The following is a 27,188-nucleotide window of genomic DNA, read 5'->3' as shown; positions in this document are numbered from 1 at the left end:
TCATTCACTCACACCTCCACCCTACCTCCGCGTGGCTTTTACCTCTCTTTTCCTCAAATATTTACAGTTCCACACTGTTTCCGGGTTCTGTCACATGATATAAAATGCATTTGGCCTGGCCTCAGAATTGCTTAATTTGCAACTTACTTTAATTTATAATTTAAAGTCAAAACATGATGGGGAAAGAAGGAATTGTGAATCTCTGCTGGAGGAGTGGAATCACAAGATCGTTCTGCCAGATGAAAGAAATATGCAAAGAGCAGCCTGAGAACTGGCCACACCCAGCATTCGTTGAACTAAAGTCAGCACCTCTGAGTTTTCATTAGGAGTTCTAGGAAAAAGGCAAAACCTGAGACCTGTAATAGTAATTTTGTTCTGCAGGAAATACATTTGCATAGCATCTTAGAAGGACTTCCCCAAGCTTCCTTGGTTCAGCATTGTCTTTACTCAATGGGACGTAGCTATCAGCCTACTCTGATGGCCTATTTCCATGTGCTTTGAAACTGGTGATGGAGGAATACATTCCAAACCTATCTATCTGGACAATCAGATCGATAATTCTTCTTACACACTGTCCTAGGCATTGAAATCTGTTGCTTTTATCCTTTCTCTCCCCCACGATTAAGGCTGGATGAAGCAAGTAATCAATAAATCAAATCAGTCAATGAAGAAACTCAATCAACCAACGGTGAAATGCATTATGCCAAGGTTTCCCTCACCTGATTAACCAGTTGAACTCCTCCTCCTGGTCTGAGCAGCCGTAGTCAGTTGTCCAGGCGTGGCCAATGGTGAATTTGTGGAACTTCAGCATATCCATGACTCCCACCTCAGCCACTGCACAGCCAAACAAATCTGGTCTCTGGTTCACACAGGCAGCTGCAAAGCAATCCATAATATCATAGTAAATCATGGGTTTCTATCTTATGGCACAGGAGACTAGAGTCCCATTATTTAAGCCGATATCAGCTCTCCCGTAACTTTTGCGCAACCTCTCAGTTCTCCTTTCTTGCCGCGCTGTATGCCGGAGCAGGCTGCCAGTCCATCTCTAGGAGAATTCAAATCCAGGCTAAAAGCCCTCTTTTTGGAAGATACTTTCCACTCTTAACATTACTACTGCTATGAATTATTTCTATAGCGCTATCAGATGCGCACAGCGCTGCCCAGAGTCACGAAGAGTGAGAAAACAACCCCTGCTCGAAAGAGCTTACAATCTAAACGCTACCCATTGAATCGTTCCTTCTACCGGAAACTCCTCAACCCTGAGAAGTCCCGTCTGTCCAAATTAGATTGTAAGCTCTTCTGGGCAGGGACCGTCTATTGAATATTAAAGGTAGAGCACTGCATACACCCTTAGAAATGATCAATAGTAGTAGATGCATCCACAAAAGATTCTTCGACAAAACCCTCTCTTTCCAAGCTGGCAAATGGAATGACTGCCTGTCCACTCTCATCTCTCTTGCCCCAACTTATCAATCCTTCAGGAAATCTCTAAAAACACACCTCTTCGATAAATTCCTCTAACCCCCGCCCCCCCGACCAAACTAATAATCCCTTGCCTCCCTCCCTACCCTTCCCCTCCCCCCATGCAACAATTATTAGATCATTTTGTAATTGTCACTGGTTTATACCATATAATTGTTAACTAATTCTCTCCACCTACATTGTATAAATCGCTCTGAACTGTTTTTCGATTTGCTGTAACCTCGATGTAACTTCGCTAGAACTAAGCTGTAACTTCGCTGTAAATGTACAGTCTCTTATCCTGTAAACCGCTCTGAACTGTTTTGTGGTATTGCGGTATAGAAAAATAAAGTTATTATTATTATTATTATTAGATTATCACTAACCTTTATATCTGCCAAGCACGCTTATGGATGCTGGGCTGTACCTATGGCTGCTCTACGTAGAGTTCTGCAGTGGAAGCCTGATGCAGCTGAACCACTGCTGGGATTATAACATTGCTATACGTAAGTTACCCTTTGCTGTTTATGATTGTAACTGCCACCCTCCTGGGAAGCTCCTTGTAACTGCATCCTATTCTTTTAATAACGCAAGCTATACCCTCAGTAGAAGACTGCTACAGCAACTTGTAGGGAGGAGGTGCCAGGAGGCAGGATCTGTGTCCGCCTTTGTGTAGTGGTTAGAACTATAGCCTCCGTGCCCTGAAGTTGTGGGTTCAAACCCTGTGTTGCTCCTTGTGACCCTGGGCAAGCCCTTAATCTTCCACTGCCCTGGGTACTTTGTGAGCCCGCTGGGACAGACAGGGAGAAATGCTTGAGTACCTGATTGTAAACCGCTCAATACACCTTGTCCAAGCAAAATATCAAATCCCAATCCCTTTCCCTAATAACCCCCCCCTTTTTTTTTTCTTTTTTTACAAAACTGTAGCATGGTTTTTAGCGCTAAAACGCTAAAAACCACACTACGGTTTTGTAAAAGGGGGTGGGGGAGGGGTAAAACGGTTTGTGGAACCTTAGGATGAGGCATTAAGTCTAGGGGAACGTAAAGCAGATATAATATAGGAAAGGATTTCAACGTACCGACCAGCAGACCACCATTCGAGCCCCCGTTGATGATCAGCTTCCTGGCAACGGTATATCCTTTCTCGATCAGATACTCGGCTGCGCACTGGAAATCGTCAAAGCCGTTCTGTTTTTTAGCCAAAATTCCCGCTGTGAGGAAAAGTTCAGTGTTAAAACCCTGCTGAGAGCATCGTGATTTTCTCTCAGAATAGTCAAAGGGAAGCAGTCGGCTATTTCCTCATTTCGCATAAAGTGCAGGTTTTACGTAAAAACTTTTTTTTTTACTGGACCAACACTTAAGTTTTGGTAAATTACTTTTTAGACACTTACAGAAAACTCCTCCTTAAATAACGTGTCAGCATCACTCATTCAGCACGGAAAAGAGAAGCCTCTGCGGAAGATGGTGCAGGCCACAAGCAGAGACAAAGCCAGAATTCACATCATATTCAAGCAATATTAATAATTAAGCAGCATTAAAAAACACAAATTCCAAGCATTCTATAGCCCACATAGTACGAAAGGACACAAGATGACAAAATGCCTCCAATAATTCAAGTAATAAATTTCAGGCCTCACCACAATCTCCAAATGCTTATTAAAGCACTTCCAAACCTTTTTCTAGTATGACCCTGTTTATTTCACTGTTCCCTCTAAGCTGAGCAGGAGTCCTCCACCCACAGTCTCACCAATAGAGGGTGCTGTTTTACTGTCACATTTTTCAATTGTGAGGGACAGGCAAGTTCTGCAGGACTCCAGGGAACATACCTGTCCTTAGCGACTGAAAATATTCCACCCCCTAGTGGTAGCAATGCAGCTGGAGGACACCTGCTCAGCTTAGAGGGATGACCCAAAGGGGGCTTTGCCATTGGCTTGGAAGCCTGCAGAGCTTAATGGCTCCCCTACAAACAGGAATGTCCCCATAGATCCTGTTATAGGATAAAAACTCCAGTTCCTACAACGAAAACCTTGGCAAGAGTAGAACGTACAGGGATCGATATTTGGCGCTTAACTGGGCAGGAGCGGTTTATGCCCAATGAGATCATGTTGAATGGATGAGAGTGTATCACCGAGTATCTGCTCTGGAAAGTGTCAGGTGATCTGGGGATGGAAACAGGCTGGATATCGCAGTTATCTGGGTAATGGCGATACTTGGATAGCTGTCCACTTAACCGAGGACAACAAAAATGCGATCCCAAATGAACCCAGCTGATGAATCTCTACTGTACCTGAGCTGGAAGGCAACCGAATCTGTGGCTGAAATTTGCTGCTCGGTTTCAGTTGAAACTGACTGATAGGACTTGGCCTGGCCTAGTCTAGCTTCTGCACAGAACACTGCTTCCCCCCAACACACTAAATAAGTCCCTCCCTCCCTCCCTCCCGCACCACACACAGAATGAACCCCCCCTCCCAGCCTCACCTATAGTCCCCTCTTCTTGGCCTACTATCCAATCCCTGATAGTCTAGTGCAGGGGTAGGCAATTCCGGTCCTCAAGAGCCACAGGCAGGTCAGGTTTTCAGGATATCCACAATAAATATGCATGAGATAGATTTGCATCTCAAGGAGGCAGTGCATGCAAATCCATCTTATACAAATTCATTGTGGAGATCCTGAAAACCTGACCTGCCTGTGGCTCTTGAGGAACGAAACTGCATACCCCTGGTCTAGCAGGTAGTAGGGGAGGAATGATCTTCATTCACCCTTAACTGTGCCAGCTTCAGTCTGAAATGGCTGCCACAATCTCTGAATGACAAGTCTCACAAGACTGATGCTAAAGACTATGGCAGTCATTTTGGAAAAGGAGATGACATGGGCAGATCACTCTTACCCATTCACTAGACCACTAGCGGATGGACATTAGGCCCGGGGGAGGTGGGGGAAAAATTACAGGTGCATCTGAGAAGGGAGGGGGGATGAGGCGGGCTTCTACTAATCAAGGAATGGGAGGAGAGCTAGGGGAGTAAGTTCCAGCCAAAAAATACGCTGCCATTTTTGGCCAAAACCAAAACAAGGACAAACACAAATTTTGGGCTGAAGCCAAAACTGCAATTCGTTTGACCTCTAACCTGAATAATTTCCAGCGGCCACAAATGACCCAGACATTCACTGCTGGTACCTGGATAGGATCTAACTCAGCCAGCGGCAACCAGCTTTGGAAACCACTAACTAATGCCAGATGAATATTTGCCCTGTGGTCCTTACTAATGAACTTCTGCTCAGGAATACATTTCTTAGAACACAGATACCAGTGAACAGCTGGTAACTCGAGCAGAGTCACAGTGGAATTTGTAAGAACCAGTTCATCTCCCTTCCCCCCTTCTTACCTTTGTGCCAGTTCTCCCCATATTCACCACCACCTCGGATGTTGGCCACAGCCAGGATTCCTCCTAAATGCCTGATAAAAATCAAGCGAGGAACACTGAAAACAAAGTGCCGGGAGTCAAAACAGGGTCAGAAAGGACAGAAAGGAGTTAATTATTATTGCCAATCTTTTGGGAGGTTTCTTTAATTAAATTGATGCTACTGCTGCTTATACAAAATGCTTCAGAAGGCTTATAGCCAACAGACATTGTTAGAAATTCAAAATAAATTAATGCGACAGCAATACACTTATACCAAAACAGAAAACATAACAAGAATCATAAATAAACAGAAAACAAGTACACTCCCTAATATCATGTCTTTTATTGCAAAAATGCTGCCTGAAAGGACCAGGTTGCCGCGTTGGTCTTTCTCCTTCCCTCACCCACCCCTTCTGCTCTTTCAGAAGCCAGGTAGGTGGTTGTAGACAGAGGTCGAATAACTGACCAATGCCATTTGGAAGACAGGTTTCTGAGCTGACCTGTAATATGGCTGAATGGAGCTCTTGAAACCTCCATAGCCATACAGGAAGACTGGGTTGGATCCATCCAACAGGATCCCCTTCTTATGGACCAGGAACATTGGGATCATCGTGCCATCCTTACTTGGATAAAAGACCTGGAAGAAGCAGAATCTATTTACTACAGGGGAATTCCAACATCTACCAAGTCAATGAAGAGCCACAAATGAAAAAAAAGAAAATGACCCTGTCAGGCATCAATTCATTTGTGGCACAAAATGGGCAACCCATCCATCTTAGCTGCCCAGTTAGGTCCTGTTCATATCATTAAGAATATTTCTAATGACTAAGGCGGTAATTCTTTAAATTGGTGCCAAGATTTAGGCACCTCCAATGACATGAGCTTAGCAGGAATTTCATAATGTACTTACAAGTGAACCTGGAATCTGTCTGTCTTGAGGTTTCCTACCTGTTGGGTCTCATATTCTGAAGTGTTAATTCCTTTGATTTCCACTTGCCGAAAGATTTCAGGCTTAAGACTCTCCTCCGTCAGGTCACAGCGATATATGATGCCTGCCAAGAAGACCAGCGTTGAGAAAACGGCAACACTTCCGACATGACACAGTATCAGGCCGAGGCTTAGCATCTACTCAGTTCACCCTGAAAATTCCCCACGCCAAAGAGGCAGAACGACAGCACCTCTAAATCACTCAGATAGTGAAAATTCAATGCTAGCGGGCAGTCACAAAACACATTTCCTTAGTGAACACCTTGTTGGTACCAGTTGGATAGCAAATATCTAACTGGTGGTCTCCCAGTGGCCTACTACTGAAATTATCTGAGCAGTGAGACAAGATGATCATCTAATTCTTGAATGGCTGAATCCATCCCAACTATGCCCCACTGCATGCAGGGAGATGCAATTCTAATTTCACTAAGAAACACAGGGTGTACACTTCCATGCTCACAAAATGGTAAAACTCCTTTAGGCATGGTGTTAAAAGGCTACACTATAGGGAGAGCTTCTTAATCACATCCCAAGCAGGATTTATGTCTCAGATTACTCAACAAAAGCCTCAATCCATGTCAGTAGGGAAAGAAGAGCAGAGGTGGGTGGGTGACAGCAGTTAGGATAGAATGAAAAACAATATAACGGAGATCAGACACGGAAATGAAATGAAGAAGAGAGAAAAGGAGAACAATTGAGGAGACAAGAAAACAGGACGTGAAAGGATAGGAAGAAGGAGGGGAACTGAGAAAATTCACCAGTTGAAGAGGAGAAAGAAGACAGAAGGAAACGAAGGAATCTCACCTGGTGTCAGAAAAGATACGAACTTATAAAAAAGTTCGGTGTCCTTCTTTCTGCCGCTAACGCCGCTTATGGTGCCAACCTCTAGAGGGAGGTCCTTAAGGAATTGACCGGTGCCAAGACTGTAGAGCTGGAGAACATCTTTCACATCTTGCAAATAATCCAGAACCAGAAACTTCTGGCTCACACAGGTCGCAAAGTCTAGTGGCAAAAGCAGGAAAGGTGTCGAGCAAAGATTAAGGAAGGGGCACAGGGAGAGAACTAAATTTCACCCCAGGTGCCCATGAAGAGGTCCCAAGAGAACCCTCTTCCAGCACACATCCCTCACTTTCCCACACGCAACAAATGTAAAGCATACGAGAATCATTATATTATTGTTTACTGCTCTTTAGTTATACAGTGTTCCCCCAGTCGTTGGCGGTTGGCAGTCCCGGTCATTCACAGTATTTTCCGACCACGAACCACCAACAAGGAGAGGACAGCTGGAGAGGGAGGAGAGAGCAGCCGGAGCGCCGGCGAGTGCTGTATGCTCCGACCGCCTCTTCCTGCACTAAGTCGGGCCTTATCCAATCAGGAGCTGCTTTGATATGCAGAATATAAATCAAGATGAGAACTAGAAAGATAAAATATGCTATTAATATGAACTTCAAATAGGTGAGCCTCTAAGGTATTGCGTGAACAACCAAGTTTTTAGATCTTTTCGAAATTGTTGCAGCTGACCTATCAATCTTACAGAGTCAGGAAGTTGATTTCAAATTTCTACCAGCTTGAACGTCATAGATTTACTAAGCTCAAAAAGCAAATTACATCGGTACCTGCAAGGTGAGCCGGCTTGCCCGACTGACTAGTCACATGACCTTCTAGGACATGCCCTCTTACCGCTTCTCCGACCATTTCCCGTGAAAATAGGAAAGTGCGGCAACTTTTTGGGAAGAACCCTCATGAGATTGTGGTAAGGTCGCAATGCGTTGCTTCCACCAGTTTCATGGCGACACCCCTGCTCACAGTTCCGTCCTTACCTAGAACATCTTTAGGGTGCTCGGGAACGAGCGTGGTCCACTGTGAAGCATCCGGGCTCCGCAGGTCAATGTTAATGAGTCGATAACGAGGCGCCTCGAGGTTGGTCTTCAGCGTCAGGATGGTGTCTTCATTTGTCACGTACGAGTACTGGGCTTCAAAGTCATCCACCAGCTTGATCCAGGGCAGGTAACCTACAGAAGAGGCACGCGGGAGAAAAAGACAGATTCTGAGCACTCGCAGGCTGACGCCCAAAGCCCGGGCGCTAAAGTCCACGATGCAAGCGCAGGGGAAATTAAAGAGGTGCAGGGTAAGGGGCGGGCGCTCGTGGTAGTGGGGTGCAGGGAAGGAGATGGGGGGGGGAAGGTCTCCACCGCCCTGGGCACCTCTCATCCTCGCTATGCCATTGACTAGCGCTAGTGAAAATGGACGCCTACAGGTCAATAAAGAAGGATGGATGGCACTAGGCTTTTTTTGTTTTTTCAGGTTCATTCTTTCCATTTTATTTCATTTATTGATCCATTAATTTTACTTAGGTTTTATTGTTACTGATCAATTAGTTAAAAAATGTTTTTCGGTTTTATGGAAGCGTTGAAGCGTAAAAAAAATATTTTGATGCATTTTCATTCCATTTGTTGGTTCAATCTTCCATACTAAGGCCCTCTTTTACTAAGGCGCACTAACTGAGTACCGCGCTTGCATGTTAGTCTATGGACGCGTTAGCATTTAGAGCACGCTAATCAGTTAGCGCACCTTAGAAAAAGAGGGGGTAAGTATGCTGGACTATTGTAATATTATTTATTTGGGAACTTGCCGGAAAACCCTTAATAGTCCGAGTTATTCGAAATAGAGGTCTGCATGGGAATGGGGATCGCGGGAATCCTGCGGGTCCCGCGGGAATCCCCCCTTAACCTACAGGACTCCCACAGGGACCCCCCTCTGGCCCACGGGACTCCCACGGGGATGGAAGGCTTTGGAAGCAGCCTTAGTAAAAGAGGGGGGTTTATAAGTTAATTACCTGAACAGAAAACAAAAAAAGGGTTCCATCAAAGAGATTCCACAAGGAAAACAGCAGGGGAAACTGTGGAATTGATGATCCTGTCAGAAGTAATTGCTGCTTTTTATGGGGAGGTAATTCCTTGTGGGGATGGGTGGGGACGGAGAGAATCCTGACGGGGACGGGTGGGATTTCTGTCTCCGTGCAACTCTCTAGTTCAAAACTCAGCAGGTTGAATGATTTTTGATTTGAAAAAATGGGAACATTATTAGTCCTTATTTAAAAAAAATTGCATTGGTTGCCAATCGAGGCAAGAGTTTTATTTCAATTTATTTGTATCGGTTTTAAATCACTCTTTGCTACGGCACCTGCCTACCTGGTTTCGCATTTTTCCTTGGACTGTTCTAACAGATCCACATGTCGAATTCATGCGTTCACTCTTCCAACAGTAAAAGCTTGTAAGTCTAAAAGAATTTTTGATCGAACCCTTGCTTTTCAAGCTGACTGGTTGGGTAATATCTTATCTCACTTTTAGAAAATTCGTAAAATCCCAGCTGTTGGATCGATTTATAATTTGAAGGTTTATTGTTTGAACTTTTGAACTCGTTTTCATTCTTATTTTAAAATACTGTATTTCGGGTGATATGTATCTTTCTACTGCTTGTCCGGTATTTTTTGTTGTAAACCGCCTCGAACTATTATAGCTTAGGCAGTATATAAGAATAAAATTATTATTATTATTATTGATCTTGTAAATATCTCCTACGATTCATATCGTATGATTTTTCTATCCTTAATGTTAATAATTTTTTTCCTTATTGTAGTCTAATTTTACACCGCCTAGAACCAAAAGGCATTGGACAGTATACAAATAAAGAATTATGTATGATATAACCAAACATATACAGTGGATCCTTGTGACCTGCACAATGTACTAACTGTGGGTACCCCAAAGTCTTTGGCTGTCCTAGTTCTTTAAGAGGAATCATATTCAGTCCCACACCGAGATCTAATGTCTTTTTCTTTCAGGTCAATGACATATCTCACAGCTGAGGAGGTGAGGAGCGGCCTAGTGGTAGAACCTTGAGGTTATGAGTTCAATCCCAGCCTGCTTCCTGTGACTCTGGGCAAGCCACTGAACCCTAATCTGATCTACAATTTCTTGGTCACTCTATGCCTATCTAGGTGCCTTCCTTTTACAGATGGCCTCAAAACTCCTACCCCCTTCGCTCACCGTTGATGCCATTGGGAAGCTGCTGAAGGTCACAGTACCACAGCTGGTTCACTGGTTTGCAGCCCTCTCTGATGGACAGGAGGACATATCTGCCATCATCCGTCACCTGTGCAAGCAATAAAGGTAAACAGCGTTAGGGTGGAGTCCTCCAACTGCATTGCTGCCGGGGGGGGGAGGGAGGCAAGAGCTTCAATATTGTGTCTTCTATCTCTAGGGACAAGCAGGTTGGGTTCCCTGTAGTCCTGTGGAGCTTGCCTGTCATACACTACTGAGAATGTGATAGTGAAACAGCGCCCCTACTGGCAGGAATGTAGGTGGAGGACTCCCGCTCAGTCTAAAGGGAACAGTTATTGGGAAGCCCAGTAGTGTTATCTCTTACGTAGTGCACTTGTTTTTTCGGGGGAAGGGGGAGGGGAAGAGTCTACTAAAAACTACATTTTATACAATGGCAGCTAATGGTTAGCATGTCCTACTGGAGACTTAGTTATCTCTACCCTATGTAGGCTGCCTCATGCCTAAGTGGTTTATGAGCAACCAAATAAAATGAAATGTCCGAAAACCTTAATTCTTTCTTTCTTATCACTGAAACGAAAAGAGTCAAGAAAAGTGTGGAATAACGTGTAAGTTTCAGGGCTCCACATCATTCTCTTTTGGTTGGGTTGAGAACTTTGCAGGGGCCCCTCGTATCGTGATGTCATAATGCCTCATTCTACCAATGCCTTAGAGCCAACCTCATCGGTGATGTCACAATGGCTTGGTTTCCCTATACTTGTGCCCGTTTACTAGATGCATTTGCCTCACTGTAATGAAAAGTGTGAAATAACTTGTAAGTTTCATGGCTCCACATCATTCTCTTCTTGGTTGGGATGAGAACTTTTCAGCAGCCCCTTCGTCCAGAAGAGCAATGTCCATTTAGTCTTATTTGATGGCAAGATAGTACATCAAGCAAAAAAGTAACTGCAGAGCACAGAGCAATGTATGTGGACATCAGCATTTCACAGCGTACATATGTAAGTTATCTACAGTGCTTGTGATCTTCTTGTACAATATCTCAAATAACATCATTCAGAATCCTCACAAGAGCTGTTGTCTGCTTCTCTCTTTGTTGTTCTATGAATTTCACAGAGGAGAGAAACCAATCTGGAGGCTGAAGAGCCTTGGCTCTCAAAGAACACAGAACAAGTACAGCTTAGAACCTAGGGAGCTCCTGGCTTCTGCCTCTGTCACTCCTACCCCTAGCAAAATGCTCCTGAGGGCAGGGCTACCTGCCGACACATCATTTGCCACCGCACACTCACCGTTGCACCACTCATCCACTTTGGGTTCTCTGGAAATTCCGCCACGAGGATGTCCTGGGACTGGTCCCTCCCCAGGGTGTGGTAGTACAGTTTCTGGTGCAGGTTGGTTGTGGTCTCTGTACCTGGAAGGAGAGACCACTTCAGGTTGTTAATCAGTAATACTCCCTCTAAAGATTGGCCGGGTGCAGTGGCGTAGTGAGGGAGGTTGGGGCTTGGGCGGTGGCATCCCATGTCGCTGCACCATGTGCCCCCCCTTTTCTGTGCCACTTGAGCACCCCCAACTCTTCCCCGCTGCTTGAGTACCCCCCCCCCCGAGGCATACCTCTTGAAAAGTTCACCAGCATCTTCCATTTGTTGCTCACGCTGGCCTCAGCTCCCTTCTGATGTCATGTCCTGGTCCCGCGACCAGGAAGTGATGTCAGAAGGGAGCCGAGGCTGGTGCGATCACAAGTGGAAGATGCTGCTCACACTTGAGAACATTTAAAGAGGTACACGGGGGTGGAGAGGAGGAGAGATGACGGCACCCGGGAAGGTCCACCCCCCCTTACTACACCACTGGTTGTTTGCGGGTGTGCAAATTGTTTTTCATGTGAGCGACAAGTTCTGAAAACCAGATTTCCAAGTATTTTTGCGAGTGACCAAGTAAATTTGGTGAGCGACACTCCTAGGATGTATGAGCGACTGCTCATGGGCTCCGCTTAGAGGACTGGCTTTCATTGCGCCTAACGTATAAGGAACTGCACACAGATGAAGCAAGGAGTGAATGTTTAGCTTTCTGCCCCTGAAATATCTTTCAGGCCCCAAGGCCCCCCCCCCCCCATGATCTACATAATTAAACTCATCAGTCAAGACTGCCTGTCCCAGAACAATTCTGTAAAAATGTATAACTGAACATCATACTTTTAAATGTTTCATATTGTCCTTTTTTAAAGTTTTTTTTGTTTTGTTTCTGTGATTGACTGTGATTTATTTATGGATTTAGGAGTATTTTTATGTGAACCGCTTAGTCCAGTCATTCACTTGAACCATGTAGCGGTATATAATTAATATGTCACTTTTATATGGAGAGATATGATTGTTATACTGTGATATTAGTTTAAACCAATATGTACTATAATCACAGGAGCTCTTTATATTATATAATTCTTAATTAAATATTGTGAATATCTCAGAACCAACACCCGTGACTGGTGAAATCACCAAACTGGGGTTCATTGGGGGACCATCATTGAAATTCACTGTCCCCTCACCATCCTGTATTATTATTAAAAGTATCAAAATGTGGTTACTTATCTGTGAGTCGGATGGTTAGATCTTGTTATTGTTCCCCAGCGGTGAAGAAATTAATTTGTGTTAATAACGTGTTAAAAACCACTGTTGTAACTCCTCCAAAAATTATATAATTAACCTATAAAAAACTAGTGCAATATTCTACAGATATGTAATTGAAAATTTGAAAGCTGCCCACCATCCTTGTGGGTAAAACATACATGCTGAAGGTCCAACGTGCAAAATAAGTGGTCAATTCCGAGGCCACAATATTTGCCACCCCCAGAACTTTCACCAACAGTCTTAGATCACAGGAAGGCTTCTACCCAAGCACTCATGTTTTCAGAGACCTCCTGCTGTATTCTTCTTATTATGAATTGTACGATAGAAAGGGACACGGGGACAACTCAATTTCCCCATCCCGTCCCCGCGAGTTTTGCCTCTGTCTCTGCCCCATTCCTCCAAGCTCTGCCTTAACCACACAAGCCTCGAACACTTATGAGTTTACAGTGTTGGAGGCTTGTGCAGATGAGGACGGAGCTTGCAGGAATGGGGCAGGGACAGGAAAAGAACTCGACGGGACGGGAAAATGAGTTCCCGCGGGGATGAGGAAAAACTGGTCCCAGTGTCATTCTCTTCTGTATGACCGAGCTCCACATCAACAGATTTTTCAACAGGTCTGTTGTTATATTCTATCATAAGAACATAAGAATTGCTGCTGCTGGGTCAGACCAGTGGTCCATCGTGCCCAGCAGTCCGCTCACGCGGCAGCTCTTAGGTCAAAGATCGGTGCCCTACCTGTGTAAATTCTGGTTCAGTAGGAACTTGTCCAACTTTGTCTTGAATCCCTGGAGGGTGTTTTCCCCTAAGACAGACTACGGAAGAGCGTTCCAGCTTTCCACCACTCTCTGGGTGAAGAAGAACTTCCTTACGTTTGTACAGAATCTATCCCCTTTTAACTTTAGAGAGTGCCCTCTCGTTCTCCCTACCTTGGAGAGGGTGAACAACCTGTCCTTATCTACTAAGTCTATTCCCTTGAATGTTTCGATCATATCCCCTCTCAATCTCCTCTGTTCGAGGGAGAAGAGGCCTAGTTTCTCTAATCTTTCGCTGTACGGCAACTCCTCCAGCCCCTTAACCATCTTAGTCGCTCTTCTCTGGACCCTTTCGTGTAGTACCGTGTCCTTCGTCATGTACGGCGACCAGTGCTGTACGCAGTACTCCAGGTGAGGGTGCACCCTGGCCTGGTACAGCGGCATGATCACCTTCTTCGATCTGTTCGTGATCCCCTTTTTTTTTAATCATTCCTAGCATTCTGTTCGCCCTTTTCGCAGCCACCGCACATTGCATGGATGGCTTCATCGACTTGTCGCTCATAACTTCCAAGTCTCTTTCCTGGGAGGTCTCTGGATTCTGGAGGGGCACAAACTTAAAGCCATTCCTGGCTGATCTTACCTTACTTTAGAGAACATAGGGCCTGGGTTTGCTTTACCTGCTTGTGGGGAGGGAGGGCCACATCACTTTCACTTACCGTCAGCTCTGCCCTCTTGCTGGGGGTACTGGTTGTAGAAAATGCCTTTCCCATCATGGGTCCAGGCAAGGCTGCTGAACTTCACCCTTTCCAGTTTGTCAGGCAGCTCCTGGCGATCGCTGACCCGCAGGAACTGAATGGTCACCCAGTCAGATCCACTTTGGCTTAGACCATAGGCAAAGTACTCACAGTCCTCTGACAAACGACACACTGCGGGGGCAATTAAAAAGGGTATTACTACATTGTCCTGGTCACCCACATCATATTAATCAGCCCAATTAAAATCTACACAGAATTTGTCCCCCTCTCCGCTGTTAATCGTGGGAAACCATCCTCTTGTCATTCTTTAAGGAGAGAGGGAAGAATCAGAGTCTGAATGGGCCCAGCCACTGACCCTCAAGCCTTGCATCGAAGAATGCTGATGTAGAAGGACTGAGGCTGAGATAGACACTAAGGAATGACAGTCTCTGGTATCCAGAGCAGATATTGTGATGTCATCAGCATGCCAGATTTTAAGAAAAGATGGGATTGGCATGTGGGATCTCTTCATGGAGGTAGTTAGGGGGTGGGCCATTAGTGTGGGCAGACTAGATGGGCGTGGCCCTTTTCTGCCGTCATTTTCTATGTTTCTATAATGCTTCATCCTACCAATAAGAACCAACTTCATTAGTGATGTCACAATGGGTTCTTTATCCTATACTTGGCTCACATAAGAATCAGAGTCTGAATGGGCCCAGCCACTGGCCCTCAAGTCTTGCATTGAAGAATGCTGATGTAGAAGGACTGAAGCTGAGATAGACACTAAGGAATGACAGTCTCTGGTATCCAGAGCAGATATTGTGATGCCATAATGCTTCATCCTACCAATAAGAGCCAACTTCATTAGTGATGTCACAATGGGTTCCTTATCCTATACTTGGCTCACATAAGAATCAGAGTCTGAATGAGCCCAGCCACTGACCCTCAAGCCTTGCATTGAAGAATGCTGATGTAGAAGGACTGAGGCTGAGATAGACACTAAGGAATAACACGGTATGGTTTCCTGCGGTTATCTACAGAGACAGAGACGGGGACAAATTCTGTCCCTGTGTCATTCTCTACGAGTTCAGGCACCCTGCAGGAAAGAGGAAGGGATGAGGTGAGACTGGGGCAGAACATAGAATGTCTTCAACGTTCTTTAATTCTGCCCCTTGAATCCTGTTGCTTCTGATCCCTGGCCTACCCTTCCCTGAACCCACAGAAGGTGGTGGTGGTGGATGATTTGGCAAAGGGCTATTTTGACAAAAGGCAAGAGGGCTTCTAGAATCCCTCCAATCTTACTCTGCAGAGCAACGGTCCCGTCTTCAGAGAGCGTGTTGGGATCAAAAAACACCTGGGCCGTGCTGGTGAGACTGTCCTGCATATAGAGCACACTCTGATTCTGGAGGCCAGTGTTGTAGAAGAAGAAATATCTACGGAAGGAAAGAGAGGCACAGTAAGAGAGCGTACGACATTCGACAAGAAAGAAAAAAGTCATCTCTATGTCCAGACTCTTAGCTCAGTGGAACCTCCGTTTCAAAGAGCTCATTTTTCCAGGTTGGTGAGTGCCTGGAACGTCATTCATGTTCGGTGCAAACTGCGCCTCTCAATTCCCTGCAGCTTTTTTTGGAAGGTCATGTTTGGGTACAGGTTTATTTATTTATTTTAAAAATGTATATTCCGCTCTATCTACTTTAGTGTAGTGGAGAATTGTGTTTATTCCATTCAATCTGTAACATTTCTAATCATTGTAAACCGCATAGAACTTCAAGGTCCTGCGGTATATAAATTGTTGTTATTATTATTATTATATCATACACGGCAACAAAAGTGCTCCACTCTTTTGGCTAAGAGCAATGCCTTGAACGGAAGAAAAAGCCTCAGGTCTATTTTAAATTGAGCAAACGTGCTCAAACATCATTGGCTCCAAAAAACTTCCTTACAGACTTTGCTCTTGTCGCTTGGCCTTTATCTGCCATCGTGTTTTTATGTCTATGTTTCTTTCTAAATGCCGGTTTGTGCATTGCTTAAAACGTCTAAAATAAGCCCTTTAACACTCCAGACATCCTACAGGACACTAACTGCCCTCTAAGAATCTAGACTTGTTTACGATTGTTATACACTGCGTCTCACCCACCTGTTGCCTCTCTTATAGGGACAGCTGTATTTAGGGTAGTCGTAGAGGTTGGTCATCTTCGCCTTGAATTTTGCGCGGACATCAGAACGTTCCAGGAACGGCATGGTTACGTCATTCTGAGCTTTGACATAGGCCTGGAGGAAAAGGAGACAGTGTGGAGTGACAAGGGGCAGAGACAGTAGTATGGAGGCAAGAACAAGGGAGGAAGGAGAGCTTCCTGAAGCAAGGTTGCATCCTTCCACACGCATTACAGTGCTTTCATTCTTATTAGATGGCTTAGGGGCTGATGCAGAAAGCCATGTATTAAGAGCCATCTGCCGATGTCTGAGTGCACAGCTTCTAATATAAACGCAGTCAGAAAAATTTCCCGTCAATCCTGCAAACTAATCATGTGCAAATCCAAAGTGTGCAGCAGTTGCGTGCTTAATCAGCGTAAGCTTACCAGCTGCATCAGCGCAGGCTCTGTGCCGAGGCAGCCAGTCCTACAAGCATGTCTGACCAAAATGAAAATATCAGCACACTTCTGTGATTGCACTGGAATGTTCTTCTGCGGATAAATATTAAACTTGCAAATTTCATGCCATCAAAATTTTTGAAATGCCGATATTTATGCAGGGAGCAACTTTTCAGTACATGCGCAGATACAATTTATATCACCTTATTTCCTGTCTTAAAAGTTGCAGGTACTATTATGCTCACAGCAAAAATTTTAAAAAACTCAAAAAAATCTGACATTAAGGGGTGAGATGGGAGCTCCTGAGTTAGCTGGGCAAAGGCTGGAAAAACCTTTACTAGTAACCATGTGGGACACTGGGTAGATTCTAAATTCTTCTTTCTTATCTGAGGCCAAATTAATGGGTGACTTGCCTGATTCTAGAAACACCTTGGAGGCCCATTTCTAGGAGTTGGAACAGCATCTTAACAAGTTAGAATCTTTAGAAGCCCAGATTAAAGAACTCCAGGAAATTATTACTGTATTGGTGAAAGATAAAGGCTATATTCGTAGGAGGATGGAATATCTGGAAAATCAAACTCAGAATACTTTAAGGTTCTTGAATTTTCCTACATCCCCTTGATTGCTTCAGTTGATATGCTGTGTAAATATCTACAAGAGTTTTTGAAGATACCAACAGAATCAATGCTGCCAATTGTAAAGGCTTACTATCTGTCTTTCGTCACCACAATCTGCCTCTGTTTATTTACAAGAAAGGATAAATCTCCAATAACATTACTGAGAGCTAGATTCTCTAATATTTTTGTTAAAATCCAACGTGCCGCTCCTGCAGCCGTTACTGTAATGATTTCAAAAAGATGAGTCATTCTATAAAAAAACACGCATGCAAATGAGGTTCGCGAAGGGTCGCTAAATTTACATGTGACGAGTCACTGGTGATAGCGATCGGCACATGCGCAGAATACACCATGAAAGAGGCTTAAATGTGCCCATGTGCTGGGAAAAGCAAAGCTGTAGGCACATATATCATATGCATGCCCTATTGGAGCACAATGTATGCATGCTTTTGATTTCCCCCCTCTCAAAAAGAAACCACACCAAAAAAACTACTATAATTTATGTGAATCTTGTAATTTTATCATGAACCACAGCCAGCAACACGTCTGAGATGCGATTTTCACAGTACCAGCACCCCCCGGAGCCGTCAGTGATTTTTGGTCGCCAAAAGCCGGCACCGCGCTTGGGAAATCACAAGACGATAATAATCGCCCAGAGTGCTCCTTTGAATATTGATGAGCCCATTTTACTACCATTTTAATATTAATGAGCTCGTTGTACTACATTTGCATGGCAGAGTCAGAGACTGCTAAAAAGCTCGAAGACCAAGGTGAGCCGTTTTGATAATCGGCCACTATAACACATGCATGCTAAACCGGCTGGAACCGGTTTAGCGACCATCGTTAAGGGCACGGTAAGTTTTGAGAATCTAACTGGAGGTGGTGGCTCAAAGAACCATCTGGCTGGCAACTTTTGCCCTGGAAATGGACCGAATTCTAGTTTTGAAGTCTTAGGCCTTCTTTTACAAAGGTGAGTGAAGGGACACGTATCATGTACCTTGTAGTTTTCCTTAGGCTGTGTTTGAAGCTGTAAAAAAACCAGACCCTGTTTGTTTTTCCTTCTCTGAAATACTGCAAGGACATTTTATGTTTGAAAGATGTGTGTTTTATCTTGCTGTGAAGTGAATTCAATTGTTTTCATAAGCTGTATTTGTAAGAAGTTTTAGATAACAAAATTATCTGCTATGCAGGGCACCCTTTGGACTTCAGCCTTTAGATAGTAAGATGCTTGTTATTTCTTTAAAGTTTCGTGTGACCTGTGTCCATATATGGTTTGTATTTACGTCACATGCTGACGACACTGACTCATGTAAAATGATATAAAAAGAGTTGTAGAACATTCAATAAACTGGACATGTTTGGGAGATTTGTTGTCTCTAAGATATTGTCCCCAGATGCATCTGTCTTGCTAATGACAGAGAGAGAGTGTGGGGCAGTAATTGGGACCTAATCCTTACAGTGAGCTAAGCGTTTTAGCATGCGTTTAGCGCAGGCTACATCAAACCATGCACTAAACGCTAACGTGTCCATAGGATAACATGTACGCGTTAGCGTTTAGCATGTGATTAGCTCACGCTAATACTTATCACGCGTTAAAAAGCATAGCGCACCTTAGTAAAAGAGGGGGTTAGTTCCGTGTTAAGGATGAAAAGGATTTTGGTTCAAGAATGAGGGGTATTTCCTGATTTGCCTAGGATAACTCCGAAGCGGCACCAAGCATTCTTAGCATTGCGTGCTAGATCTCAGGCTTCGGGTCTGAAGTCTGAATTGTGATTTTAAGGCCACAAGTACTTGGCAAGATCCCAAGGAGTAAAACAGATTTTATGCTGCTTATCCTAGGAATAAGAACATAAGAAGAACATAAGAAGTTGCCTCCGCTGAGGCAGATCAGAGGTCCATCTCGCCCAGCGGTCCGCTCTCACGGCGGCCCATCAGGCCCACTGCCTGAACAGTGGTCTCTGACTAATTTTACAAATTACCTCTAATCCTATCCCTCTAACCTTACCTCTACTCTTATCTGTACCCCTCAATCCCTTTGTCCTCCAGGTACCTATCCAGACCCTCTTTGAAGCCCTGTAGCGTGCTTCTGCTTATCACATCCTCCGGTAGCGCGTTCCATGTATCCACCACCCTCTGGGTGAAAAAGAACTTCCTGGCATTCCCCCATATCTTCTCAATACTGTAATGCCTTATGGACTTTTGTTTTAGAAAATTGTCCAAACCTTTTTTAAACCCTGTTAAGCTGAGTTTCTTGTATCTTGGATCTCCTGTTACCCTGGATGAATGTTACTGAAAGTTTCCTCTTATGTTTTGTTTATTGTTGTAACTGTGATATTGCCAATGTCACAAGAATTTAAATTTATGATTGTATAATTTCAATTAAAAAAAAAAGACCCTGACCTTAAATCTAGTCAACTAATCCTCCTGTGATGTGAGGTTCATATTTACACAGTGTTATTGTCTGCGTGAAACAGTTTTCTGCATTGTGTGGGCATACAATTATGTGCACGTCTCGCTTTTAGCCCATGCTAGCTTTCCGCATCAGCCTCTTAGTGATTTGGTATAGATTTGGTCTGGGATAGGCTGCGACACGCCAAACACAATATTCTCACTTTTGTTTCTGGGCTATCAGGATCCTCCAGCCAGGCGTAGGGGTCCGGAATCTTGACACCATGGTATTCGTCTATCTAGAGAAAAAGAAGCAGCATTTCAGTGGCTTTCCAGAAGCGAGGAAGACCATTTGTCTCTGTCTTTGCCCAATGATATTCGTGTGTGAACTGCTGTTTGTGTACTCTAAGGTTGTCCAAGTTCAGCCCTTGAGGGACACAAATGGCCAGATTTTCAGGTTATCTCTGATGCATAGGATACATTTGCGTGCCCACTACCCCCACTGTATGCAGATCGCTCTCATGCATTATTCATTACTAGTCTTATAGCCCGTTACATTAACGGGTGCTAGAATATATGTGTGTGTCTGTCTTTATTTTTTTTTTCTCTCCTTAGTCGCTTTCTGTATTTCTGTCTGTCTTTTTTTTTTTTTTTCTTGGCTGTCCACTACCACCCCTTGCCTGCTCCCCCTGTCCATTCTCCCTTCCTTTTACCTCCCCTGTGTCCTCCACCACCCCATCACTGCTCACCTTATCCAGCAGCAGCCCTTCTCCCTTTGTTTTACCTCCCCCTGTCCATCATCACCTCCTTCCTGCTCCCCCTGTCCAGCAGTAGGCCTGTCTTCATTTTTCTGACCCCCCTCCCTGTTCATCAGCACCTCTTCCCCTGTCCATCAACCCCTTTTCTGCCCCTCCATTTCCGTGTGTTGCAGCATTTCCCTCCCACCCCACTTCCCTGTGCAGTATTTTCCTCCCCCCATACCTTCCTCCTGAACTCCATGTTAAAATGCTTTCCGGGTTTGGCTGCCGCGGCCTGCAGCTGCCGACATCTGACTCGGGCCGCCGTGGTCGACATCCGCCTCGGGGGGGGGGAGGAAGAGAGAGAGCGGAGAGAGTATGATGCGCAAGGGAACGACGGCGGCGGGGACGGCCAACTTACAGGAAGGGAGGGAACGCAGGCGGGGATCATAGCCACCGCTGCGTCTTTCAACAGGGAGCAGGCCAGACCGTAAGCCGCGCATGCGCACTTCCTATGGGTCGCTACAGCTCACGGAAAACCGGCGCACGCATAGGATGTGCGCATGCGCAGCCTAGTGTTTTATTATATTAGATGGATATCCTGAAAATCCGGCCTCTTTGCAGCTCTTCAGGACTGAACTTGGCCAAGCCTGGCGTGCGCTCGTGAATGCACATATACTTGGTACAGTTGCAATTGGTCCCTCAGGACAGGTTTGAGGACCAGATTTTCAGGATATCTCTAATGAATCTGCTCGAGAGAGATTTGTATATAGTGGAGGCGGCAGGCATGCAAATCTGTCTCATTCATATTCATTACTCAAACTTTTAAAACCAGCTATTAAATATTTAATATAAACAAATACTATTTTAATTAATTCAATTATTTTAAGAACATAAGAGATGCCGCTGCTGGGTCAGACCAGTGGTCCATCGCGCCCAGCAGTCCGCTCACGTGGCGGCCCTTGTGGTCAAAGACCAGTGCTCTAACTAAGTCTAGCCTTACCTGCGTACGTCCTTGTTCAGTAGGAACTTGTCCAACTTTGTCTTGAATCCCTGGAGGGTGTTTTCCCCTAAGACAGACTACGGAAGAGCGTTCCAGTTTTCTACCACTCTCTGGGTGAAGAAGAACTTCCTTACGTTTGTATGGAATCTATCCCCTTTCAACTTTAGAGAGTGCCCTCTCGTTCTCCCTTCCTTGGAGAGGGTGAACAACCTGTCCTTATCAACTGAGTCTATTCCCTTCAGTACCTTGAATGTTTCGATTATGTCCCCTCTCAATCTCCTCTGTTCGAGGGAGAAGAGGCCCAGTGTCTCTAATCTTTCGCTGTATGCTGAATGCTTTGCAAATTGAAGAACAGGATTATTGTGAAGGCAGAGGGGCCTGCCTGATGCATTTAAAAATTTGTGATTTCCATGTGTTAGACTATTGTGCAACTTCCGGTTTCAAGCCTCTCTGATCTGATGACTATGGACTGACAAACTAAGATCCATTTTTGGATAAAAGTAATCACAATGACTGTAATATGTGTGTGAATGTTAGTTGATGGGAGTTAGGTTCACTAACTAAATTATTATGACATTTATAAATTAATTATTGGTAACTTATGAAAGTATTATGTAACACATATGAAATGAACTGTGGTAGATAATATTAAAATAATTGAATTAATTAAAATAGTACTTATTTGTATTAAATATTTAATAGCTGGTTTTAAACATTTGAGTAATACAATAGAAGCGTGGGCTTTAGGTTAATTCATATTCATTAGGGATATTCCGAATACCCAACTGATCTTTCTAGAATACAATTCAATAACAGTGTGCCTATTTGATGGCTGTTCTGTAAAGCAGATGTTCTCGACCCATTCCTAGGAATAAATCCAGTCAGTCAGGTTTTCAAGATGTTCACAATGCATATGCAGGAGATAAAGAAATTCAGCACAAAAAGGACTGGGCCAAGGTCAAACGCCTTCTGCTTCCCGCTACAAGTTTCCACCCCCCCCCTTTTTTTTGACAGAATTTAAAAAATAAATGTGGCCACAGACTCCGCCACCCAGAATTTAAAATGGTGTCCAACGGACATTCCTGTCAAAATTCAAATTTGTGTTACCAACTAACTTTCCCGCCAGAATTCAAATCTGAGACCAACAGGCTTTCCCGCCACATTTCAAATATGTGTACCAATAAACTTTCCCGTCAAAATTCAAATCTATGACCAACGGTCCTCTCTGTTCTTAAAGACTGACATCCGGATTTACCCAGACATGTCCTCTTTTTAGAGGGCAAGTCCGGGCGTCCGGATGACTTTTCAAAACCCAGCACTTCGGGTTTTGAAAAGCAGATCACGTCGGGAGGGGCATGCATTGCCACCTCAGCTGCGAACAATTAGGAAGCTTGATGATTTTAAAAAGAGTTTGAAGACCTTCTTATTTGAAAGAGCTTATGGAATGGAACATTGAAGGGTTTCTGATGTTGTCTGAATTGAAAAACTGGTAGAATATTTTAATCTAATCTAATCTTCTATTTGCGTGTCGCTCATACCTATACTGGCTCAAGGCGACTGTAAAGAAAGGTAAGAGGGGAGAGAGAGGAGGTGGAGAGGAAGGGGAGAGAAGGGAAAGGGAGAGAAGAGAGGGTAAAGGAGATTAAGTATCGAACAGATGGGGGTTTCCGTTTTCTTAGTAGAAATATTTTTTGTTTTGTTATCAATTATGTATTTTTTTTGTGATCCTCCTAGAATGGTAGAGTGCGGAATCATTTTTTCTAAAAATAAATACAGTGGTGCCTCACACAACGAACTTAATTCGTTCCAGGAGCAAGTTTGTTATGCGAAAAGTTCGTTATGTGAAACGCGTTTTCCCATAACAATACATGTTAAAAAAAATAATTCGTTCTGCAGCATAAAATATGCTAAGATGACATAAAAAAAGATAAATTTGTCAAAATGGTGAAAATAGTGGTCTTGCTGAGGCCAAACTCTTTGACGAGGTCACACTGTTTTACCCCACATTCACTCCTTCTAATTATTTCCCGTTTCATTTCAACAGAAATCACCTTCCTGCTCTTTTTAGAAGCCATGATATATAAAAAATATTGAGTTTATCTTAAAAGGACGACTGTATACAGTGAGAGAGGGCAGAGTCTCAGCGGCAAAAACTGGGACTTAACTTTTCTTTTTTTTTTTTTTTTCTAGCATCGGGGAAGCGGCGAGAGTAGCTCCGCCCCCCCCAACGCATCAGCAGTAGGCGCTGGGCCCCTCCATAAAAGGAGGCGAGCCGACGGTCCGCCACTGCACAGGGAGCCAGGCGAAGGGCTGTGAGAGAGGGCAGTTAAGCGCAGTGACTAACGACTGCCTGCAGTGCCTGCGCGGAAGGATGCAATACATCGGCAGCTCGGGCGACTTCGTTGTGTGAAACGAAGTTCGTTGTGTGAAACGAAGTTCGTTGTGTGAATCAAGACATGAAGTTCGTTGTGTGCAGTGTTCGTTGTGTGAGGCGTTCGTTATGCGAGGCACCACTGTAAATGGTGCCCCAAAAAGAGAATGACACGGTGACAGAATTCGCTCCCGTCCCTGTGGTTAACCACAGGAAACTATCCCCGTGTCATTCTTTAAGGAGAGCAGGAAGAATCAGGGTATGAATGGACACAGCCGTGCATTGAAGAATGCTGGTGTAGAAGGACTGAGGCTGAGATAGACACTAAAGAATGACGTGGGATGATTTCCTGCAGTTATCTGTGGAGACGGGGACATATTTTGTCACCATATCATTCTCTGAAGGTCCATCAAGCCCAGGATTCTGTTTCAAACAGTGGCCAACCCAGGTCCCAAGTACCTGGCAGACACTCAAATAGTAGCAACATTCTAGAGCTGAGATTGTGATGTCATAAAGCCTCATTCCACCAATGCCTATGAGCCAAACTCATCAGTGATGTCACAATGGCTTGATTGTCCTATACTTGGCTCACATAAGAATTGCTATAGTGGGAGAGAATGAAGGTCCATCAAGCCCAGTATCCTGTTTCCAACAGTGGCTAACCCAGGTCCCAAATACCTGGCAGACGCTCAAATAGTAGCAACATTCTAGAGCTGAGATTGTGATGTCATAAAGCCTCATTCCACCAATGCCTATGAGCCAAACTCATCAGTGATGTCACAATGGCTTGATTGTTCCAAACTTGGCTTACATAGGAACATAAGAATTGCCTTTGAGAATGACATGTGGACGGTTGTCCCCATAGGAAACCATTCCCTTATCATACTTTAAGGAGAGAGGGAAGAATCAGAGTCTTTATGGACATAGCCACTGACCCTCAAGATTTGCATTGAAGAATGCTGGTGTAGAAGGATAGAGGTTGTGAGAGACACTAGAGAATGACATGGGATGGTTTCCTGTGATTATCCGTGGGGACGGGGACAAGTTCTGTCCCTGTGTCATTCTCTAATTGGGTGCAGAATAAAATGTGCAATCTGAATTGGGCGCTATTTACAGCTTTTAGATGCGAGGATTTACACCAGCACGTAAATTAGGTGCGGATCCCCTGAATCCCCGTGCCTCACTCTTGAATGCTCCCGACACCCTCATCCCCTCCCATCACCAGGCCTCCCTTTTACACTGTGCATTAAGGGGTCCTTTTATGAAGGTGCGCCAACCGATTTAGCGCGCCTTAATATAAGGACCCCTGAACGATTTGTGTGCGCACAGCAAGATGGGCGCCTAAATCCAAATCGTTGCCAAGGAGTGCCAATAACTGATTGTTAGTGGCCTAATTATTAGTGCTGACACGCCCAAATCTGCATGTGCAATTTTAAGTGCCATTTGTAGAATCTGGGGGTAAATGACCCCGATTTTGGAATAAATTCAAGAAAAGTCACCTAAAATGTTTGGAGTCACGTTTTTGGATGCTAATGGTAATTATGCAATTAATTGCCCTTATAGAATCGGTGTGGACAAGTCAGCGTTCATCTCTTACACCCCTTGACAGCTGCACATACACGTATAAGACATGTATATCCTTTTAGACATATATATCCTTGAAGGAGTCTGGGACTGGTTTTCCTAAGTGTTGAACTAAGTTTTCTCTTTAGTAAAATGCTGAATTATGTTTAGCTGCAGACCTAACTTATCTCATGTTCTAGCCTGCCTTGGGCATTCAAACTTCTTATGGCTATCTCAGCATAAACCACATGTAACAGAAAGACTGCAGGGCTTAGATAAGTGACCTGCTAGTGTGAGCTTAGAACATAAGAAGTTGCCTCCGCTGAGGCAGACCAGAGGTCCATCTCGCCCAGCGGTCCGCTCACGCGGCGGCCCATCAGGCCCACTGCCTGAGCAGTGGTCCCTGACTAGCTCTATAACCTATCTCTACTCCTATTCCTATACTTACCTCTACTCCTATCCCTACAACCCATATCTACACCTATCTATACCCCTCAATCCCTTTGTCCTCTAAGAACCTATCCAAACCTTCTTTGAAGCCCTGTACAGTGCTCCTGTCTACCACGGCCTCTGGAAGCACATTCCATGTATCCACCAATGATTGTTAAGAAAAGTAACACGGGTGAAAAGTTTTTTCTAGAATTCAGTTGTATAGCCAGAAGAATGTATAAATAGCTCTGTAACTTCCTGGTTTTGGGACTTCTGAAGCCAGCTTGGGCTCAGGGGTCCGCATATGCTGAATATGTGGATGCCTTTCAAGAGGCTCTGCTCAGACAAATGGTGACGGAACCCACAAGGGAAAAAGCGATATTGGATCTGGTCCTCACAAATGGAGAGAGTATCTCTAATGTTCGAGTGGGTGCTCACCTGGGTAGTAGCGATCATCAAACGGTTTGGTTTGATATAACGGCTAAAGTGGAGAGCGGCCGCACGATACTTAAAGTCCTAGATTTCAAACGTACGGACTTTAATGCAATGGGAAAGTACCTGAAGAAAGAGCTGTTAGGATGGGAGGACATAAGAGAAGTGGAAAGACAGTGGTCTAAGCTGAAAGGAGTGATAAAAATGGCTACGGACCTTTATGTGAAGAAAATCAATAAAAACAAAAGAAAAAGGAAGCCGATATGGTTCTCCAACCTAGTGGCTGAGAAAATAAAGGCGAAAGAGTTGGCGTTCATGAAATATAAAAAAAAACCAAGAAGAGGAGAGCAGAAAAGACTACAGGGTGAAACTGAAAGAAGCCAAGAGAGAGATACGCTTGGCGAAGGCACAGGCGGAAGAACAAATGGCTAAAAATGTAAAAAAGGGAGATAAAAATTTTTTCAGATATATTAGTGAAAGGAGGAAGATAAAAAATGGAATTGCTAGGCTAAAAGATGCTGGGAACAAATATGTGGAGAGTGATGAGGAGAAAGCAAATGTGCTAAACAAATACTTCTGTTCTGTGTTCACAGAAGAAAATCCTGGAGAAGGACCGAGATTGTCCGGCAAAGTTACACGAGAAAATGGAGTAGATTCTGCACCGTTCACGGAGGAGGGTGTTTATGAGCAACTTGAAAAACTGAAGGTGGACAAAGCGATGGGACCAGACGGGATCCATCCCAGGATACTAAGGGAACTCAGAGAGGTTCTGGCGAGTCCTATTAAAGACTTGTTCAACAAATCTCTGGAGACGGGAGTGATTCCTGGGGATTGGAGGAGAGCGGATGTGGTCCCTATTCATAAAAGTGGTCACAGGGATGAAGCAGGAAACTACAGGCCGGTGAGCCTCACTTCAGTTGTTGGAAAAATAATGGAAGTGTTGCTGAAAGAAAGGATAGTGTATTTCCTTGAATCTAATGGATTACAGGATCCGAGGCAACATGGCTTTACAAAAGGTAAATCGTGCCAAACGAACCTGATTG

The 27,188-nt window shown here is 44.3% G+C and overlaps 1 protein-coding gene across 1 annotated transcript in view; it reads right to left on the bottom strand.

Annotated features, from left to right (window-relative positions):
* Positions 1-27,188, bottom strand: part of LOC117365819 (prolyl endopeptidase-like) — a 30,956-nt gene that overhangs the window by 1,651 nt on the left and 2,117 nt on the right. Inside the window, exons 2-14 of the mRNA XM_033956684.1 lie at positions 19,835-19,909; positions 16,152-16,285; positions 15,317-15,447; positions 13,997-14,206; positions 11,197-11,318; positions 9,899-10,004; positions 7,670-7,861; positions 6,654-6,851; positions 5,811-5,914; positions 5,363-5,499; positions 4,845-4,939; positions 2,541-2,672; positions 720-876 (exon numbers count right to left, since the gene is read on the bottom strand). Coding sequence (XP_033812575.1) covers positions 720-876; positions 2,541-2,672; positions 4,845-4,939; positions 5,363-5,499; positions 5,811-5,914; positions 6,654-6,851; positions 7,670-7,861; positions 9,899-10,004; positions 11,197-11,318; positions 13,997-14,206; positions 15,317-15,447; positions 16,152-16,285; positions 19,835-19,909 — 1,793 coding nt within the window. The remainder of the gene's footprint in view (positions 1-719; positions 877-2,540; positions 2,673-4,844; positions 4,940-5,362; positions 5,500-5,810; positions 5,915-6,653; positions 6,852-7,669; positions 7,862-9,898; positions 10,005-11,196; positions 11,319-13,996; positions 14,207-15,316; positions 15,448-16,151; positions 16,286-19,834; positions 19,910-27,188) is intronic.

This window comes from Geotrypetes seraphini, chromosome 8 (assembly GCF_902459505.1).
Source record: "Geotrypetes seraphini chromosome 8, aGeoSer1.1, whole genome shotgun sequence".
Lineage (NCBI taxonomy): Eukaryota > Metazoa > Chordata > Amphibia > Gymnophiona > Dermophiidae > Geotrypetes > Geotrypetes seraphini.
The sequence above is the reverse complement of the archived record's forward strand: the minus strand, read 5'-3'. Positions and strand labels throughout refer to the sequence as shown.